General features: G+C 38.0%; 1 protein-coding gene across 1 annotated transcript; it reads left to right on the top strand.

Annotated features, from left to right (window-relative positions):
- The first annotated feature begins 10,152 nt into the window (after positions 1 to 10,152).
- On the top strand, positions 10,153 to 20,896 carry LOC128868007 (uncharacterized). Its single transcript, XM_054109701.1, has 6 exons — positions 10,153 to 10,605; positions 10,698 to 11,204; positions 13,565 to 13,677; positions 13,916 to 15,905; positions 20,639 to 20,688; positions 20,817 to 20,896. The coding sequence occupies exons 1-6, from the start codon at positions 10,291 to 10,293 to the stop codon at positions 20,878 to 20,880; spliced, it is 3,039 nt and encodes a 1,012-aa protein (XP_053965676.1). The 5' UTR covers positions 10,153 to 10,290; the 3' UTR covers positions 20,881 to 20,896.
- The last annotated feature ends 1,255 nt before the right edge of the window (positions 20,897 to 22,151 follow it).

The following is a 22,151-nucleotide window of genomic DNA, read 5'->3' as shown; positions in this document are numbered from 1 at the left end:
CACTTTATCGACAAAAAGGGTGGTCAAGTACCTAGGAGTGCAATTAGACACAAGGCTAACCTACCGGGCGTATATAAATCATGCTGCCACAAGAGCTGGCAAAGTAAGCGGCATGTTAAGTAAGCTCATGGCCAACCTTGGAGGTCCAACGCAGAACAAGCGAAAACTTTTAATGGACACGACGAACTCGATTCTCTTATACGGATGCGAAATATGGGCAGATTCGCTAAGGGTGCAATGCCGGCGGAAAACTTTGCAATCTGTGTAACGCACCTGCGCTCTCAGAGTGGCTTTGTCATACAGAACAGTATCTGAAGAAGCGGTGTTAATTATCAGCGGAACCATCCCTATACATATTCTAGCACAAGAGCGCCAACGGAAATGGGAGGCAAAAAACACAGGAATCCCAGTACCACGCTTCTCCGATATTAGAGTTCAAACGCTCACACTTTGGCAGGCAAGATGGAACTCTGAACGATACGGTAGATGGACAGCAAGACTAGTATCCGATCTAAAAAAGTGGGTAGAAAGAAAGCACGGCGAGGTTCGCTATTACCTCACACAGTTTTTGTCCGCACATGGGTCCTTTTGCAAGTATTTGTGGCAAATGAGTTTGATGATGTGGAGCACAGCTTCTTTAAATGTGAGAGGTGGGGCATAGAGAGAATAGGTCTGCAACGAGCTATATATGTATTTACACCTGAAGAAATTATCCAGAAAATGATGATAGACGAAGAGAATTGGAATGCCGTTGCGAATTTCGTTAAGGATATTGTCCGAAAAAAGAAGCATGAACTGGAAACTAATGCTGAATAGCAATGAGCATAGGTTTCTCAAAACAGGCGGCCCTGGACGCAAGGTGAGTAGGTAAGTCTCTTTCTTAGTACGCCGTCTTGGTCCTCTACCTCGAAGCAATGCGGAAGCAGACCCGTGGTGGAGGGAAAATATTTTTAGTGGAATCACCGCACATGTAGTAGCGATGGTTAATATATGGTGCGAAACATTTTTAACCCAACCTTACCGCCATAAAAAACAAGTACAAAATCATGCAGGTTCTGCTGTGATAAGAGTCTATGCAACACTTAATCACCAACTGCGAGGCATTAGGCTACAAGAGACATGGAATCCTGGGCTCGTACCTACTAGAGGAGGAAGAGCTACAATTGCTTTCTCCTAACGAGCTGGTTCGACTCCTCGGTATACTAAATAATTATAATTAAGTAATTAGGGGCGCACAATAGATCATTCTGGTCCCAGTGCATAAAGGCCTTAGCCTAACCCATACAACCGTTACCATAACCATTACTGCCTACTTAACCTTTTCATTTTTTTATATGAAATCCTAATTTGTATCACAACAAAATCCAAAAAATGTAAGTTTCAAACTTTGTCCAAATTTGGAAAAATATAATAGATTTTTGTCTATACTTCCAACTTTTTAATCAGAATTTCGAAAAAAATTTCGAGTATACAATTTAATAGATAATGGAATTTTAGTTAAATAAAATGTAAGTTTTAAGTGACTCAAACATCGCGTTGATTTTTGGCAATTTTTATTGCTGGCACTCTCTCCATATAATTTTGAGCATTCGTTATATGGAAGAAAATGCTTAATATGAACCTTGCAGAAAAAAAAAAATTATCAAAATGAATACCTGTCACCCTTTGCAAATTAAATGAAACAAAAAAATGCACACCCTTTATGGGAAGCACAATAAAGTACTTTTCCAGGATGTTGATTTATTTCAACGCCCCATCGAAAAAAACTCAAAATATGCCTTTTTTTCGCCTCTACAGCGGCCTTTAATTTTCCATTGTAAATAAGAATTTCAAAACTTGTGTGGAAGTTATCTCGAAACAAACTGGTAAGTATTACGTTGGTGAATAACTTCGTAGCATTTTTTACGAAAACTTTTATTTAAACGAAAAACAGTTGTAATATCAATGAATGAATAAATTCGGCATTGCTGTTTACAATCTCTTCCCACCTCTCGCCCAATTTGTTGATGACGTTTCGCCTGGTCTGGTGTCAAAGAAGTTGTTGAGCCAGTTGTTAAGGACCACTTTGTTATCGAAGGAAACTTCCTTCATGTGGTTTGACAAGGAGCGGAAAAGACAGTAATCGGTCGGTGCAAGGTCCGGACAATACGGTGGATGCTGAAGGACCTCCCATTCGAGCTCTTAGAGTGCGGCTTTGACGACTCGAGCAACAAGGGGCCTGGTGTTGTCATGAAAGAGTATGGCTTGAGCATGTCGATCCGGTCGTTTAAGTCGAATAGCCTCATTCACGTGGTGTAACTAGGTGATCTGGGTGATGTAGAGCTCCTTGTTGACCGTGGCGCTCTTGTCGCTCATTTTCCAGTGCACCATGCCCTCCTAGTCTCACAAAACAGATGAAGATATGGCTTGATTCTCAGCTATGGCGTATCTCCTGGAGCCAGCCACTCCTTTCTTTACTTCATATTGATGTATAGGGATCATTTTTTATCTCCCGTGACGATTCAGTATCGGATTCGGCGCTGTTTATGACCGCGTGTTGCTCGATGGCGAGCGAGATGCTGAGAAGCAATTTAAAGGCGACTTTCTTCGTTTTTCTTTTGCTGAGTTCGTGAGGCACTCAGCCTAACAATTTTTCGGTAAGTACCATTGAATGAAGGTGGTTGAGATTCGTTTTATGGTCGTAGTTCACTGCTTCATCCCATTCACGACTGGTTTGGCGACCAATCTCTTTCAAAAGTGATTTGAGACGTTCTTCATCGAATTCAGAAGGCATTCCACTGCGGAACGTGTCATCGACGTCAAAATCGCAATTTTTGAACTTTGCAAATAATTTCCGTGCTGTAGACTCGCCTATGACACCTTCTCCACACACGTCGCAAATGTGCCATGCTGCTTCGGTAGCTTTTTGATGAAAAGCAAAGAAGAGCAGGTTTCGAAAATGTGGATTTTTGTCTGCTGACGCTTTTCCACAAACGGAAAGATCTACAGTTTTATGCTGCAGAAATACTCTCGGTGGTATGCCATTGTCTGCCGAGGGGTGACCGTTATTTGAAAAAAAAAACTACAGCATTTCTATCGTTTGGTGTTTCATGCCCGGGGTCTCGAACCTGTGCACTATCGAATTACGGTTATGTACCAGCGCATTCGGGTAGGTCGGGGACCGCTGCTTGTAACAAAGGTATAATTTGGAGGGTTTTAAGGAGACTTCAGAACCGTCTTTCTTTTTTCGAGAAGTTCTTTGCCTAAACAGTATTTTTTAAATTTGTTTTTGGATGGAGAGCGAAGTGGCCTAGTGTAAATAGCTGATTTCAAAATACTAAGTAAGGAGTGACTTTTTATGTATAGAGATATGAGAAAAACTTTTTTGCGTCAAAATAATTTGTTAGCTCTGCTTAAGTTAACTTAAATAAAAAATACTTTGCGAGCGGAGACACGATTAGCATCTGGTACTAAATGTGTAGTAAGTTCAAAATATGCTTCGTAATTCTCATTATTTATGCTAATCGAATGTTCGGCTGCGGCGTCTACGTCTCAAAATGAATCAGATACGCGTAATCTTTTTAGTGCCTCCAACAAAGGTTGCCTCCAAAAATTTGCATACCTGTGCACTAGGGATGCCAATCGGATTTCGGTATTTTTTAAGTGCCGAAAATTCCGGGATTGTATGCAAATAATGTTAGGCTTTTCGAGATTTGTAGTTCCTTGCAAATCGTTTGAAAGGGGTAATAGTCCTAGGGTAATGCCCTTTTATGGGGAAAAAGAGAATATTGGCTTTAACTTTTTGGCAAATGTGGATGGATAAGTTTGAACTATTTTTGTTATTTTTATTTGAATTGATTTGAGCAATACGTGCATGTCTCTGTAGTTAAAAGTGCACTGGCTTATTTAATTTTTATTTTAGCATTACTCCAGTTTTTATTTTTCCGCTTACGCCGCTTGAATTGTACGAGATTAAAAAAATATATGCAACTCTTTTCTGTCATAAAATTCATTTGTTTCCTTTTGCATGGAATTTTTTCGACTATTCGCATTTGTTTTTTTACTAATGAAATAATTTTCAATTTAAATAAAAAAATATATTTAAGACCCATATATTTATAGGATGTATTTGGTGGTGGAAAAGTTTCTCGAATAATATGAATATAATATTTTTTTAGTGTGGTTTTAAAATAATGAATATTCAAGTTCCGGGACTAATATTGGGATCCCTATATTGTATTAAAGGGAACCGCAAAAATCACGTGATCGTAACAAAAAAAAAAAAAAATGTGCATCCCTATCGTGTTACCTTTATGGTGCCTCCGTCGAAGGTTGCTGTGCTTAGTGCCGTTGGTGCTGCTGTTGACCCGCCTTTCCGGCGTGGCTTGTTGCTGTTGCTGGTCCGTTGGCAAGTGAATGATGATATAATAAAAACGTAACAACTATTGACCCGCACAAGCGCACGCACACATATGCACATAAGGCGTATTTCAATAGGTGCGCTTCAACTTTTTTCCGATAGTGAGGGCGAACGACGCAATATTTTTTATTTTTCGCTTGTCATTTGTAAACTTCATTAGTATACATTTCATCATGGAACGCTACACACTTGAGTAACGCTTGCAAATCATTGAATTTTATTATAAAAATGGGTGTTCTGTTAAGAAAGTTTAAAGTCAAAAAATCATCTTCACTGATGAAGCTCACTTTTGGCTCAATGGCTTTGTCAACAAGCAAAATATGCGTTACTGGGCAGAAAGCAATCCACACGTGATTCATGAGGCACCGTTGCATCCCGAAAAAATCACTGTTTGGTGCAGTTTACATGCCGGCGGCGTAATTGGCCCATATTTTTTCGTTGACGAGAACGATCGCCACGTTACTGTAAATGGAAATCGATACCGCGACATGATAAACGATTATTTTTGGCCGCAATTGAATGGTATGGACTTAGACGACATGTGGTTTCAATAGAACGGGGCCACAAGCCACACAGCACACGCTACAATTGATTTGTTGAAGAGTAAGTTCGATGAGCGCATTATTTCCAGAACTGAAAAGGTCGAATGGCCGCCGCGCTCGTGTGATTTGACGCTTCTAGACTATTTTCTTTGGGGTTATGTGAAGTCATTGGTCTACAGTAACAGGCCGGCGACGATTTGTGAGCTCAGAGCCCATATTGAACGCGAAATTGCTGGAATTTCGGCCGATTTATGCAAAAAAAATGGTCGAAAATTGGGTTCAACGATTGGACTTCGTAAAACTTGCACGCGGTGGTCATGCAAAAGAAATCGAATTTCATACTTAAATGTATATGTTCAAACTCGATAATAAAAAAAAAGTTAGCTAAAAAAGTCAAACCGTTTGTGTTTTATTCAAAAAAAAAGTTAAAGCGCTCTTACTGAAAAACGCTTTACTTACATAGATGCACTTCTGTCCAGAAGCATACACACAATCAAATTGCGCATGCATATCATATCACACACACATAAATATGTGTGTACACCTACCAGCAGCATACCATACATCCATAAAATAACTTTTGTCAGATCCGCTGTTGCATGACTGTGCACACTCGATTTTTGTTATCCTCACTATTGTGGCTGTTATTTTTATTATTGTTTTTGTTGCAGTTGTCGCTCGTTATTTTCGCATGAAAGAGCTTGAAGTAAAGAATGGCGGCAGCCAAAGCAGAGTCCAGCACATAAAATGAAACGAATTGTAGCGAAGCGAAAGAACGAACGTACCGACGAACGAGCGAACGAACCGCAACTAATGCCCGGCGACATGTGCAATTCCGATTAATACTCGTTGATAAACAAGTTATTTTAATTAATCGTTAGGTGTTGCTGAGACTAAAACAATGCAAAGGCAGAGCGTGCACATGCAAACAAACAAAAAAAAAAAAAATTAAAAACAAAAAATAAAGAGCAAAGCGCAACAATCACAACATTGTGTGAGGTGGTGAGAAAGAGTTATAATATTGCGAGTTGGGTTGGAAATTACTGTGCGCGTGCATGTCATTTGAAGGCCTGAGCGAGCGTAAACTTTCCATAGCCGTTTGCTCGTATGTGTGTATTTCATACATGCACAGATTTGTTGGTGCATTTAAGTGAGTGCACATAAATATTTAGTTGCTTTAAACCTTAAATTCATTTTTATGCTAAAATGACATTCGGGTTTTTGAGCAAACAATTTTCGATGGCCGTCCTCTGGGTAGGAGGTGTGAATTAAACTTTGCCTACCTCGCTAGTAATGTTTCATTTTGTTTTTGTTCCTGATATCTGTATGCTGTTTTTGTCTTGGTTGCTTTAATGGATTATTATTTTATTATTGTGTGCCTTTTGAATGGCTCTCACTCTCACTAATCTCCACACAGCGTCAAAATAAAGTGTACAAAGCATTTTGTTATAATATGGATTTTATTTCCGTCTTTTATAACAAAACAATATATTTTAATTTCATGTTTTCTAAATGAGTATTTGATTCTCTACTAATTACTAGAAAACAACAAAAAATAAATTATAATATTACAACAACAAAAGTTGTAAAACAAAAACAAAATTTAGTGCATATTTTACGCGTCAAAATAAAGTGTACAGAGATATATTTTACAAAAATTATATCAATTTAGTATTTTGTTGATTTCCCTTTTGCTTTGATAACGGAAGACAGTCTTCGGGGGATCGACTCAACTAGTTTTTTTGTCACGTCAGATTAAATTTTATCCCACTCTTCCTTTATAGCGAGTTTCAGTTGGTGATTGTCCTTTTCCGGATGTGGTGGGCTAAGTGTTCCCACAAATGTTCAATAGGGTTTAAGTCCGGTGACTGTGGAGGATGATCCAATGTCTGAGGAGTACGATAAAGCAGCCATTCTTTTATTATTTTTGCTGTGTGCTTGAGATCATTATCTTGTTGAAAAATCCAAGATCCCTGCAAGTCTAATTTCTGCACACTGGTTAGTAAATTATTTTGTAAAATATTCAGATAATCTGTTTTGTTCATGGTACTTTCAATAAACACCAAATTGCCAACTCCGCTTGCTGCCATACATCCCCACACCATCACCGAACCCCCACCGTGCTTAACTGTGGTTATAAAATTTTGGTCGGCATACTCTTTATTTTTGGTTCTCCAGACTTTAACCGGGTTTTTCTGCCCAAATACCTCGCGAACTTACTTTCATCGCTAAACAGGACATTATTCCAGAAAGAAACATCCCGATTTTCGTGCAACGCTCGACGTATTGTACTGGCACTTGCGCTAGTATCTGATGCAGTTGAAACTTCTTGTGATATTTTGACCGCACTTTTAAAGGGATTTTTCTTCACATCACGCACTATAGACCTTGGTTAATGGTAGTAAAGGATTAAGGTATGGCCCTTTAGCACTGCGACCATATTGATTTATTGTACACCCTATGCTGTCAATACTTCAGTCTCATTTATAATTTTTGGACGGCCTGCGCCTGGGCGATTTTCTACTTTGCCGAACTTTTTGTATTTGTCAACTATTTTTACACAGTATTATGGCTTCTGTTGACAATAAAGCCAATTTCACGAAAGGTTTTACCTTCATTGCGAAGCTTTAGTACCAGTTCTCTAACATCAGTCGAAGTTTGTTTACCCATTATTAAAATAAATAAATAATAGAATTTAATTTACTGTAGACAAAAACTTTTCACTCTGCCGATCGCAACCAATTAAAATAAAATGCTACTGATGTACGTTGTACACTTTATTATGACGCGTAAAATATGCACTAAATTTTGTTTTTGTTTTACAACTTTTGTTGTTGTAATTTATTTTTTTGTTGTTTTCTAGTAATTAGTAGAGAATCAAATACTAATTTAAAAAACATGAAGGTAAAATATATTGTTTTGTTATAAAAGACTGAAATAAAATCCAAATTATACCAAAATGCTTTGTACACTTTATTTTGACACTCAAAGTATTTGGCTGTGTATTTGGAATATATCGATAATTCAATGAGCACATTTCTGACTTCGTTTATTTTCGTCTGACTGAATTCAATTTTTGGGTTCACACATGAGCAACCAAATTATAGCACATCAACATTTTCATAAAACAAGAAAAAAGAAACATCTCTATCAAAAGTAACAAAATAAAATTTTTTCTTAAACTTTTTTACAATAATAAGCAAGTAAAAATTTTTAGCAAATACCAATTAATCAAAAGTAACAAAAAAAAAAAAATATATGTTTTTTCTGAAACCAATAAAAATATTGTAACAAAAAAAAATGTACAATTTTTTAACAAAAAACATTTAATCAAAACTAACAGAAAAAAAATGTTTTTGCTGAAAAATTTTTGACGAAAAAATAAATTTTTTAATAAATAAAAAAAGAATCAATCAAATATAAAAAAAAAACATAAAAAAAAATTTACAAAAAAATTTAAAAAAATGAAAAAATATAGTAGGTATATATTTGAAAAGAATTTTTTTTTCAAAAGTAAACAATTTTGTTGTTGTTGTCGCATTTAATGCTTCGTTTTGATTTATTAAAAAAAATCAAACAATCAAATATAACAAAAACGAAAGAAGAGAATTTCAAAACAAAATTAAAATTTTTTTCCAACAAATTTTTAACAAAAAAATTCCAAAACAAGAAACTAAAATTTTTTTCCAAAAAATTTTTAACAAAAAAAAATGAATTAAAAAAATATATATTTAAAAAGTATATTTTTTCTTCGAAAATAAAAAATTGTGTTGTTTTTTGTTTAATGCTAAAAAGAACGGAATATTTTTATTTTATTTTTATTTAATAATTAAGAAAAAAAAAAAAAAATTTAAGTGAAGGAGTAAAAATGTTTAACAAAATAACATTTCTTTCCAACAAATTTTTAACAAAAAAGTTCAAATTTTTTTCCAAAAAAATTTTTTTAACAAGTATATTTTTTTCTTAAAAAGTAAAATTGTGGTATTTTTTTAATGTTATAAGGAACCTCAGATATTTCACTTTGAAAAATTGTCAAATAAATTAGAGAATAAATCAGAAAATTACGAAATATTTCCAGTTTACTTATGAAAATGCTCAAACTCTCAAATAAACCAATATTTAGAAAAATTAACGATAATGTCCAGTTTTTTTCTTGAAAATTTGTAACTAAAAATTTAATTTTTTTAATAAATAATTAATAACTAAAATTAAAAACAAGAAAAAAGATACTAAGAAAGAAATACGCAAAATGCTTGGATCACTTGCGTTATCTCTTTGCATGGATTGTTGCATGGATTGAAAGAGCGAGCTCTATGCAGTTTGTGTGTAGCGAATTCAATTTTATAATTTATCTGACCTCTATGAATAGCCATTCCAAGCGATTTTCCACTAAAATAATTATAACCCAATTTGCTCCGAATCTCTCAGGAATTTCATTAGATATTCATTCAACTATACTCGTCCGCCACAAATTGCAATTTCGCATTTAAAAAGGTCCCATAACGACGGCGATTAGTAGTTGGTACAATATTGTTGTTTGTGTAATAAAAACTATGACGGTCATATATTATGTGGCATGCAACAAGCTGAAAAAAGAGAAACAAAAGCTAAACATGATTACTGTACACAATTTAGGTGGAAAAGTAAAGTGTATAAATATTGTTAGTTATGAGTAATGAACTGACGAGCGGCGGAAGGCGACTGGACAGCTGACAGTGGATTAGCTAAAAGCGGATTTGCACGTGAATGCCAAGAGGAGAGAAAAAGTTAGAGATTAGGCAAGGGTGGGCAGCTCAGAGCGAGGACAGCTTAAAGGCAGCTAGGCGGCTTAGTGAATGCGCTTGAGCATTGGCGCACATGCAAAAGGTGGGAGTTAAGGAAGTGGGGTTGTTGGTAAGCGGCGCTGGCTCGAAAGTTGATCGCATTGAATGCCATGTTTTGATTCATTAAATGCACACATACGGAAATAATAGTGAAAAAAGTGGAAGTATACGCTGCTGTGCTGCGAGATTACCAATCTAAAAATTGTGCATTTGCGTGCGGCCAATGGCATGTAACTGCTGAAAAAAAGTACGGCAAAAAAAGCATAGCAAAAACGAATACAGCAGTGCGCTTTGATGACAATCAGACAATGCAACTTAGTGAAATGACACTTTACCAGCCAACGGCCCTAAAGTCATAGTTCACACAGTCAGTGTCGTCAGTGTACTCATTCGGCGCGGTCACTCAAGCGGAAGCGCGATCAAGGCAACAGGGCGCTCGAGTGCAATGCGTCACGCACAATAATTTCCGTTTGCAATAAAAATAAATTACTTGAAGGGGAACGAGTGTTTGCGTAGAGTAAACGCGATGCTATGCTGTACACTTAAAGCGATGCGAGCGGGGCAGCCATCGTACACCACAACCTCCCGTACGCCGCTGAAGCCAATGCTGCTGCTGCTAATGCTGCGCCTGGCTACAGTTGGTGCAATCGCCGTAGACAAGTCGGATGGTGGCAGCAATAAGCTGCAAATTGAGGAGCCCGCCGAGCCGCTGCTCGATCACACACAATCGCATTTCTTGCCAAAGCGTTCCGGGATTGTGCAGCTTTTCGAGTGGAAGTTCGCCGACATTGCGACGGAATGTGAGCAGTTTTTAGGACCACACGGCTTTGCGGGTGTACAGGTGTGTATATTTACCACAATCTTTTTATGGAATTTTTTTTGCATTTTTTTGGCACTTTTCCTCACTGCACTCACTTTTACACATACACACAGGTCTCGCCTGTTGCTGAGCATTTGGTCGTGCGTTCCGCCACTGTTCGGCATCCGTGGTGGGAACGCTATCAACCGTTATCCCTTGAAATCGTCTCACGCTCTGGCAACGAGGAGGAATTCCAGCAGATGACACGCACCTGTAATGAGGCTGGTGTGCGTGTGTATGTCGATGTGGTGCTCAATCACTTCGCTGGCGCCTATGATGAGGAGACGGCGAGGGGCCAGCGTTTGCTTGTGGGTTATGCCGGTTCGACGGCCAATGCGAGTTCATATGATTTTCCGGCTTTGCCTTTTACGCGTCTGCACTTTCATAAGCCGTGTGAGTTGGTGGATTATTTGGATGCTCATGTCGTGCGCAACTGTGAGCTGAATGGTTGGCCTGATCTAAATCATTATCGACTTGATGTGCGCGCTAATCTGACGGAGTTTCTCAATCGCTTGGTGGGCATGGGTGTTGCGGGTTTTCGTGTGGATGCGGCTAAGTATATTTGGCCAATTGATATTAAGGTGAGTGGGAGGATGAGATCTAATATTAAATTTCTTTTGTAAAGTAAGCTCTACAGTTACTTTATTTGGCTTAGTATTCACTTGAGTGAGCATATTTTGCGATTAAGGTTTTATTAGAATCTCAAACCCTGAAAAATATGTTTTCCTTTAACTCCTTGTGAAGCATAGGGTGTCTGGATGATTCCTAAGCAATTCGTATAAGTAGCTTTCTAGCCCGCCTATTCTAGCTTGGTTATAGATGAAAACTACTTACCTACACCTCCAAGTAGGTGTTAGCTGTTTTGGTCCACGAGTGGTATTTTATTTCACATCTGCCCTGCATATCTCCCGAGCTTTCCCCTATGCGCCAGCTGGGGACGCGACCATTATGAGACAGGCAATTCCACACGGCAAATCTCTAAAACCCAATAAAAATGCCAGAATCATGGCAAATATGATCCAGTCATGCTATGATTAACTCCATTGGAGGCAGAACTCGCAAATGAGATATTCCATTTTAGGTGTAGCGAACTTAGATATCTAGAAAATAATAGAGAAGAGGTTAAGCTTCTCATAAGGAAGCCGTCTAAGCCTACATGAAATTTTTCCTAAAAATAATTAATTTTTGTCGATCGGTGTGTTATAAATCCCTCATAACTAGATTAGACTGTACTTTTGTAGGGTACAAGCCGAGTTATTCCGGCGAAGGTGAATGGCTTCTTGTGCGTGACTTTAATTTATCTCCCGGGTACCTTTAACAGGTGACACGAGAAAGAAAAAAGAGAGGTTAAGGGAGATATTTGAGCAATTGTTACATATTGCGAATAATGAATATGAAAAATGCTGCATGCTGCATCTTTGATTGTGTCTCAGAGGTGGCTGAAAAGGGAAAGCCGAGATCTATAAGTCAAGTCTCAAAACCTAGGGTGTAGGAAATCATCTTATTTCCTCTCCTCGCTATCCAGGCAACTGCCGTAGTTATCACATGAATACCGAACGATTGAAATCATCCCCACTGTTGACAGTCGCGGTTTTTTTAGCCTTGGAAGGACCACCAAGCGCCACGGACTCAAACATGACCAGAAGGACCTAACCAGCTTGGATAATTGCGTTCTTACTCAGCACTTTTTGCTCAGATTTGAAGTCGACTTATCAAAGAGTAGGCCACAGGTAGCCAATTCACCCATCTAAAATACCTAACGTGTTTAGAAGAACTTTACACGCACCTGAGAGGGTTTAAGAAGAGGTTAATGTAAACCTAAGAGCGTCTGTTCCTCTGTCTAAGAATTATGTATCCAGACGTAACTCGTAGTCAAAGAGCTGAACTTCTTTACGATTTTCTTAATCCTCACCTATTTGCACAAAACTAACTTATCAAGCAGAGCAAAAATGCGTATCACATATAAATCAACCATTTTTCATTCAAATAAGTCCCTCACGTTGAGCTATCTTCCATAGCAACCACACGCCAACAAATACTCTCGTCGTTTCTTGCCATTGGAATTGTTAGGTAAATTATTTTCAATAGCTTTTTCTTCCGTTTTACATTTACTTGATGTCAGCCCTTGACCTTCTTGACTAAGAGGTTCATGGTAATGATTAATTTATGAGTGTCAAGACGAAGGCTTGGTCTTCAAAGCAGTACAGCTTCGTCCACACCGGTCTGTCCTTGTGTTTTTATAAGTAGCTCCATAAGCCAGAAGACTTTGGACTCAATGAGCTCATAAGAATCAAGAGGATAGCTACAGCCCTATGTACCATAAGATCTGGAACCTAATGGATCTGACTTGGGAGCAAATTAGTACTAACGCCTTCCTCTTTGTTTCTGAGAGCTCTTATGGACCAAGAGGGTATGTACTTAATGAGCTCAACACAATCAAGACGAAGGCTTGGTCTTCAAACTATGGATTGCCATGCAGATCTGTCGTTCTATTCTTGCATCCGTATAAATCAAAAGAGCTTGGGCTCAGTGAGTTCATAAGGATAAAAAGGATAGCTACAGCCCTATGAATCACAAGGTTTGGAACCTGATTGATTTTAGAGCTTTTTGCTTCTTAGAGTTCTTATGATCCAAGATCGCATGTATTTAAAGAGCTCATAATGGTCAAAATGACGATTTCCGCTTTAAATCTGTCTACTGCGCGGATCTTGCTTTTGTTTGTTCAGCTCTTTAAAGCAAAATGGCCTAGACTTTGGTGGTTTTGTTTTCGAAGCTGATTACTATGTTGGCTCTTCTGTTCTGATATTACGGCTCCTGGACAAAGAAATGTTTCGTCTACAGATTCTTGTTGTCACTGGCACAGAAATTTAGACAATTTGTACATCAAATAGGTACCCAAAGTAGTTACTAAATTTCCTTTTCTCACTTTTGCCAATTGCAGTTGCTGTTCAAGAGTGTCAACGATCTCAATAGCGAAGATTTCGATTTTCCAGAGAATGCGCGGCCATATGTGTACCAAGATGTTGTTGATTTGGGAGTTGATTCTATATCAAAGTAAGTGCATTCCAGAATATTAGCTGACACATTTGAACAGGTATTGAGTGGAAAATGTTAAGCAAAAGCCAAATGAAACTTCTCTATCATTTTTTAAACCTCTAACATTTGAAAATTTGGATGAGTCATTCAATTTGTGTGGCCATTTTTATCTACTTCCCAAATAGCTTTGATTCCCTGAAATCGGCGAATTTCCTTTTATGTTTCCTCGTTCATATCTTTTCTGCCTTCATTCTAGAACGGAGTACTCCAGTTATGGCATGGTCACGGAATATTTGTACGCCGCCGAATTAGCCAACATTATCAACGGCAAAGCGCCGCTTAGTTCACTAATAAATTGGGGTCCGCCAATGGGCTTCCTGCCGCATCAGCAAGCGCTCGTGTTTGTTGATAGTCATGACGGGCAGCGAGAGCACGAACTTTTAGGCGCTAATCAGCTACTCTCCTACAGACAACCAAGAAAGTACATCATGGCCACTGCATTCATGTTGGCCCATCCGTATGGACGGGTTAAACGGATTATGAGCTCATATTACTTTGCAGCGCAGCAGCTAGAACAAGGACCACCAATGGAGGAAGGCGAGGCGCAGGAGGAAGTAGAGGGTGCCGAAGAAAATGGGATTGAAGCGAAAGGGGAAGAAGCCACAGATGAAGACGCTACCACTGGCGATGCACCGCCACCACAAATACGTTCGCCAACATTTGATGAGTCGACTGGCCGCTGTGAGTTTGCCTCCGGTTGGGTTTGCGAGCACCGCTGGCCTCCCGTTGTAAAAATGCTTGAGTTAGTCAATACGCTTAGTGAGTTAGAAGATGGTGTCATGAATTTCCAAACGGATGGTCCAAATCACATAGCCTTCTGTCGTGGCAACAAAGCATTCTTTGTGTTTAACAGCGATGCACAGCAAGTGTACGATGCCATAGTGGAGACTTGTCTACCGAGTGGTGTGTATTGTGATGTGATTAGCGGTGGACATGCGGAAAATAGTGGGCTTACAAGCGAATGTGCAGGAAAGCGCATAGTGGTCGATACAGAGGGTAGAGCACATATTATTTTGCCAGCAGCATTTGGGTCGAATGACGAGGCCGTCGGAAGTGATTATGATGAAGCCGATGTAGACGCGAAAGATGCCTATGAAATTGCAGTAGGCGCCGAAGGAGAATTTGGTGTGCTGGCCATATATGAAGGCTGGCGATTAGTAGATGAAGTGCAGCTGGATAAGCAAGAAGCCGAAAAAGGTACTGAAGGTGCACCGGCGGATGCAGCTGAAGAAGAAACTAGTACGGAACCTGCGGCAGAGGTTGATGCAGAGGATACAGAAGATGTGGATAGCATAACAGAAATAGCAGATGTAACGCAAGAGGTCGTGTCGCCTGAAGAGTTGAGAGATGCGACGGTGGAGAAGAACGCTAAGCTGGAAGAGGACATTGCGACTGATGCGAGCATTGAAAGTGAGCCCGCGGTTGACGGTACACAGGCGGAAGAGGAGGCGGATGAAACAGAAGGCGGAGGAAAAGTTGTTGTAGGCAGTGATGGGGAGGAAGAAGAAGGCGTAGGTGAAGCAGGAGGTGGTGAGCCGGCAGAAGAACCGGCGGAGGGGGCAGCAGTGCCTGTGGCTGAAGATGATAATCCAGCAGAAAAGCTCGAAGAAGTTGCAGAAGATGGCGAAGTTACAGCAGGTGAAAGCGAGCAGGTAGAAACCGCTGGCGTTGAAGATGAAGCTGCTAACGCTGAGGAACCGGTGGAACCAGTAGATACACCAGTAGATGAACCAGCAAGTGAAGCAGCAGGGGAAGCAGCAGGTGAAGCAACAGATGAAGCAGCAATTGAGCCAGCAGGTGAAGCAGCGGATGAAGCAGCAAATGGAGCCGCAGACGAAGCAGCCAATGAAACACCGGCAGCAGATGAAACAGCATCGGACGAGCCCGCACCAGCTGACAACATACCGGCAGACGAAAATCCTCCTTCAGATACAGCGGATGCTGGTGAAACGGAGCAGATCACAGAGCCTGCAGAAACCCAAACTAATGCACCTGAAGCTGAACCTGCAAACGAAGCAGGTATTATAGAGCAGGCTAAAGGAGTGATGGAGGAAATCGAGAACGGTGTGATAAACATTGCGCATGAAGTGCAGGATAAAATCGCGGGGCATACAGGCAAAGATGAAGCGGGATCGACAACAGATATTAAAGCGGGTGCGCAAAATGTGGCGAATAAAACAAAAGATGTGAGTGGGTTAATTATTTCCGAATTTTATGCGATTAAAAATTTGGCAATTCAGAGATTTAGAAATATTTATAACTGTTTGCTGATTTACGGTTTTGTTTGGAAAGTTTTTTTTTCAAAAATTTTAAATTTATTCAATTGACGCGTACAGGCTTTGCTGCGTGTCTGCCCGAGCTCCTCCTCCAATTTGTTTGGGGTGTGTCTTGATATTGTTCCACTAATGGAGGAACCTATAGTTTCATGCCACCTGCGAACGGCAGATGGTGTTTTATGAGTAGGTTTTTCATAGCAGAAATACTCTCGGGTGCTTGTCATAGCCTGTCGAGAGGTGACTGCTTTACGATTGCCATACTTTCCGGTTTCATAGGCTAAGAATTGATTTATAATTTTATTTTCATATTTTCCTTAGAAACCTAGTTACCGCAGATGTTTTTCAGCACAATTTTCTTCTCAAAAATTCGTCAAATCAGTCGCATCAGGTAGCATTCAATGTCTTTTTCAAAGGCTAAAGGCATTTCATGGCGGTCTTATTACATGGCAAAATTATTCGTTAGGTTTAATGCTTTTAAAATTTGGAAAAAAGCTCTTACGTTTGGCTTAGAAAACAAGCAGCCAGCTAACATTTGTTTAGGAAATAATTTGCCCATTGATTTGCCAAGCCCGAAATTGTTTCCAAAATTTTAAACTTTTTATCAAAGATTCTTCTACGATGTAAGATCTGGAATTGTATGCTGCCTTCGGGGCACAAAAGATATTAAAAATCTTGCTACATAATTTTGAAAAGAAGAAAACATATTTTCAAAATCTACAATAGCTTAACATGAAACTGATTAGAAATGCATGTCATAGTCTAATCGATGATCACTAAAAAGCATTTCCCTTGAAGTCGCCATGGTTTCGTTATCAACAATCATTAGGCTATATTTTTTTCTCACCGAATTATTTTGTACAGTTTTTCATTCAGGTGTAAGGAAATGATGAAAAAACTTTGAACCCTGTGGTTACTGTTTTGTTGCCTAATAAAATGTAATCTCTTTGATTTGGAATTTGCTGCACATTAGAGAGTAAACCTTCAAGATTTTGAGTTTCCAATATTGTGCCTTTTATTCATGGCATCGCATAAAAAAAATTAAAATGTATTCCAATTCTTACAAGTACTTTAAAACACTATTCACATTTATCCAAGTCTCTGCTATAAAAGCAACTCCAATTAAATTTTCAACTTAAGTTAAAAGGAAAAATGGGAAGGCATACCTCACCCGCCATAGATGCCAGATAGTTCTTTTCTGCTTTCTCTGTTTCTGTCTGTAACAAATTTCCTATTAACCCTCAGAAAGCCTCAAAAGATGAGGATTTTTTTCATTACCCGATTCGAGGGCCGCCAAAAATTTGTGATAATCTTTAACTGAAAGCATGCGCTGGCTATATAAATTTACATATATACAGCTGTGTCCAAAGTAATAGGAGCGCATCAAATTACAATAATTAGAGTAGAATGGGGTAAGATAGGTCATTTTTTTTGGAGAGCTCTTGCAACGGTGTTTTTGCATTGATTTTGAAAAATAAGCAAGATTTTGAAAGGTTATTTATCTGCTAACATTTTGGTTATACTGACTTATGTTTGGCTAAATATTTTAGAAGCTGCATTCAATAAGACAAAGGGTCTTTTTTTCGATATTTTCAAAATCGGGGGGCACGATAGGTCACTATATGTGAGGGGAAAAGAACAATGTACATGGCTTGGAAATTAACGTTTTAACCTTTATTTATAGAGTATGAACACTGCACATGTTATAAAAGTTAGGAATTTTTCTTTAATTCATCACGCAAGCACGTAATGTTTCGAACGGAATTTTAAATTGTTTAGAGGCTGATCGAACACTAGCGCGATCTCGGACTGCCGCGACTGCGTTTTTTACGTCCTCTTCACTTCGTTTCGGCGTTTTTCGCACATAATTACGCACCATTTTGCTGCAAAAACAATTAAAATTTATTTTATTCCATTAAAAGTAGTGACCTATAATGCCCCCAGACGGCTGACCTATAGTGCCCCCAAGCACATGTTTTATGTTTGTGTCGATATTTTTCTAAAAAACAAAAATATCAAAAAACTAACACATTATTCGTGTTCAGCATTATTTTCTACGTAAAATAAAACTCACCTGAAAAATATTTACATACATTAAATGCACTGCACCGTAGAATAAAAAAAAATGCTATGTCGGAGAAAAGCTCACAAAAAACTAAACGACGCCAGAACTAGGATAACTAATCAATGGTGACGACCGAAATGACAGTCGCGAACGTTGTTCCCCACCACGTATTCAATTCACATAAGACGAGTGATCTCTGCAAAAACGGTGCGACGAAAACCCCACCTACCTATTGTGCCCCCATACCTATCTTACCCCATTCTACTCTAACTATTTTTTTGTATGTTTCTACATAAATTTAGTGCATTCGACAACAATAAATTTAAAACTCAAAGCTCCAAACTTTGCACAAAACTTACAAAAATTTAATAAGAAAAAAAAAAAAAATATGTCTAAATTTTAAGAAAATTTTTAGAAAAATTCTGAGTGTGCAGTTTTGCAACATATTCAGAATTAATAAATTTTAAAGTCTAGATTTCAAATGACGCAAAATTTTCTTTGATTTTTGACATTTTTTTTCGCTGAGGTATTGAGGTATAATTTTCGTTTCTACATAAAAAAAGGCTTCCGGGCGTGTGTTCTGCGTGGAGGAAAATTCTCAAACCTTATACGAAAAAAATAAAAAATTGTTAAAAATCAATTAGATTTTTGAACGTCTGCATTTTGTTATAATAAAATTTAAGAAGCTATAAAACTGTATAACCAGAAATTTTTTTAAAGATTCTAAACGCTAAAAACTTTGATGAACGTTTTTGTGAATTTGATGCAAAGTGTGGAGCTTTGAGTTATAGTACCTGGCTATTGAGTTACATAAGTTACATAAGTTTAAGTTTACATACTCTTTTTTATTAAAAACTTCTTGACATTTTTGCATTAAAAATATTTATTTTAAACTAATATTTCGTGGCTCCTCCCCTTGCTGTTAAGACGGCCGCAATTCGTTGAGCCATACTGGCTACGCACTGTGTTACCTTCCTCTTAAGAGTTTAGTCATTATACCACACATCTTCGATGTTTTCCTTAAGCTGTTGTATTGTGGTAATATCCCGCTGGTATACTACCGATTTGAGGTATGCCCAACAATTTTCGATGGGGCTAAGTTCCGGTGAATTGCCAGGCCATGACATGGCCATTATTTCCATTGAGTTCAGACAATTCGTACTCATCCTGGATGTCTGACATGGAGCTCCATCTTGTATAAAAGTGTATTCGTCTCTCGGACACTTCAGGGTTTCTAAATATGGCAGCAAAACGTTTTCCAGCACCTCCACGTACTGGACAGAGCGCATTGTTCCCTCAACAAAATGTGGTGGACCTGGTCCCTCTGAGGTTATACCTCCACAAACCATATCACTGGGGGGTGTTTGACTCTTGAAACACACAATCTTCAGAATATCGTTCTCCGGCTCTTCTGCGAACAAAATTTGCTGTTTTTGTGACCGCTTCCAATCGGCATTCATCGCTGAAGATGATCTGTAAGAAGAAAAACACAACCACAAAAAAGTGTGAATATTCACAACTTCTTACTACTGCTATTTGAGAAAGGAAAAACAGGTTTTTTTTTAAACTTACTTTTTTCCAATATTCCGCGTCTATGTGCCTGTGAAGTTGTGCCCAAAGTTTCCGTCGATTTCGCATACACGGTGTCAGTTTTGGCTTTTTTGCTGGTCGTCTCCAAAAAAGTCCATTTTCGTATAAGCGTCGTCGTAACGTTCTTTCCGAAATATTTGCTCCAGATTCCTGCACCTCTCTTAAAATAATCCGATTTGAAGCATTTCTATTCCAGAAAACTGTTTGGACAATTTTGCGATCCTGCCTGGTTAAGGTGATGCGTTCTCGGCGACAATTTTGGCGATTGTTTGAAGTTACCGCTAAAATGTTGTTGGTATTTTTCAAGTTTTTGGCAACATTTACCACAGACACCTTGGATATTCCAACGGTTCTTGCTATGTCTGCATAGCTCAGGTTCTGGCTTTCAAAAGATGTTGCTTTTGTCCCGATGTTAAATCCGACTTTCGGCCTATTTTCTAAAAAAAAACTGGTTAAATTGAAAAAAAGGATAATCCACGTGTCGAATTCAAAAGATATGTATATTTTGTACCTACTGTTGTTATATTTTAGATATATGAATATTCACTATTCAATCCTTTCACTTTTCAGACCATCTCAGTTAGTTTCTTTATGCTCTTCACACAAGATCCAATTAATTCGCACTGGCACTTGCACACTTAACTTTTCACTTACAAGCAAACAAACTGATCCTTTTCTAATCGTCGCAGGCCAATTGACCGGAAATTCTTAAAAACATCTAAGAACAGGTTAAAACCCCCTTAATACCATTTTTCATTTGGAAAAGCTCAAATTAGTTTGAAAATTTTACCTGATATTTGAAGTTTTCAGAAAAAATGCCATCGGTCACAATTCAAAAATGTTTAATTGGTAATTCGTCGTGCTCATATTATTTTGGCCAACATAGGCATATGCCAACATTTAATTATTATTTTTAAACCACAATAAAATGTCCAAATCTGACACTTTTTTTGGCTTTTTTAATAATCTTTTTTATTTTCCATTTCTGCAGATCATTGCAAAAGCCGGCTTCAATACAAATGGCGCTGGAAGATCACAAAGGTATGAACTTCCTTCGGCGAAATCTTCGCTTTCACTGAATCCTCGTTAGACACATAAATACAATTACTAATATACATATATAAGAATTCTAATGTGTTACTTATGTATATATTTACTCTCTATTTCAGCATCCGATTGCGCAATTTAGCAATTTTAATCGGTGTAATTTTAATAAATGTTTACAGCACTTAGATTAACTTAAACCCAACCCGCATGCTTTTTATATGGTTGATACATACGGTTTTTAAGGTTTAGTGTATACATTTTTTTCAATTCCATTTAATTTGGTTTGGGGATGCTCAATAGGCCATTTTCAATTAGTTTTAAATAATCAGCTGGTGCCAGCTGAATGCAGCAAAGTGTGGGTAATGATTGTTTACACGGTGTTTTCAATTTGTATCTGCATTTTTTTAGAAGCGATCAAAGTTAAACCTTTTCAAGCTGAAATGACATAAAAAATCGCAGGCTGCTTGCATCTGAGTTAAAAAATGTGCGGAATGTGAAGTGCCTTTTTGTCCCGCTCATGAAAATTAAAAAAAAGTAAAGAAAGAAAGAAATTAAATATAAAAAAAATTTCGTAAAATTTCGGTATTTGTATAATTTCTGTACCGCGAGTGAACTTAAGGGATTATCGAAAATTACTAATTTCGTGTGAAACCAAATATTATACATATAAGGTGGCGCAAAATTAATCATCTGATTTCGTTTTTGAATAACTTAATATATTTACTAAATAAAAAAATATTTCGAGTGAAGGAAATCTTTATTTTGACCTTTACGCGCTCGACTGCTTATCTGTCTGTTTACTGCAGCTGTTTAGTTCTCACAAGTGTCAAATTAATATGTTTGACGTACAGAACCATTTGCAAAAACTATAAATCTTCTAGGAGGGTGACTAAATTTGCGCCACCTTTTATCATATTTAATAGAAAATTTCTTTCTTCTGGCTTAAACCAATTTTTATAGAACAGACGACGCCATTTGCAAAAATTGTAATCTTTCGATAGGGTGATTAATTTTGTGCCACCTTGCATTTAACAGAAAATTTATTTGTTTCTTCTGGCTTAAACCAATTTTTATAGAACAGACGACGCCATTTGCAAAAATGACAGATCTTTAGTTAGGGTGATTAATTTTGCGCCACCTTGTATTTAGAAGAATTGTTTTTTTTTTTCTTAAATCACTTTTATTGGACAGATGACGCCTTTTGAAAAAATTATAAATCTTCCGATAGGGTGATTAGTTTTGCCCACATTGTATGAAAGTATTTAACAAGAAATATTTTTTTCTTCTGACTCTGGGCGATTTGAAGCTTTCTTCAAATGCTTTCTTCTATATGCAAATTAAATGTACCTACTTCCAGGAACATTCCTTGATAGGCTGAGATCGAGCCAGTAAAGAAGTGAATCATGCCACAGCTTAAAAACTTTGCGCTCATAACGTGAGCGTGCCTTTATCTTGAT

This window comes from Anastrepha ludens, chromosome 6 (assembly GCF_028408465.1).
Source record: "Anastrepha ludens isolate Willacy chromosome 6, idAnaLude1.1, whole genome shotgun sequence".
Taxonomy (NCBI): Eukaryota; Metazoa; Arthropoda; class Insecta; order Diptera; family Tephritidae; genus Anastrepha; species Anastrepha ludens.
Note: the sequence above shows the minus strand (reverse complement) of the source record. Positions and strands in the feature narration are given on the sequence as shown.

Bases quoted from the DNA above. Each gene is read 5' to 3' on its own strand.
- LOC128868007 (XM_054109701.1), top strand. From the start codon at position 10,291: ATGCTATGCTGTACACTTAAAGCGATGCGAGCGGGGCAGCCATCGTAC. The intron at 11,205-13,564 runs GTGAGTGGGAGG...TGCCAATTGCAG, and splicing joins TTTGGCCAATTGATATTAAG to TTGCTGTTCAAGAGTGTCAA. The intron at 15,906-20,638 runs GTGAGTGGGTTA...CCATTTCTGCAG, and splicing joins TGGCGAATAAAACAAAAGAT to ATCATTGCAAAAGCCGGCTT.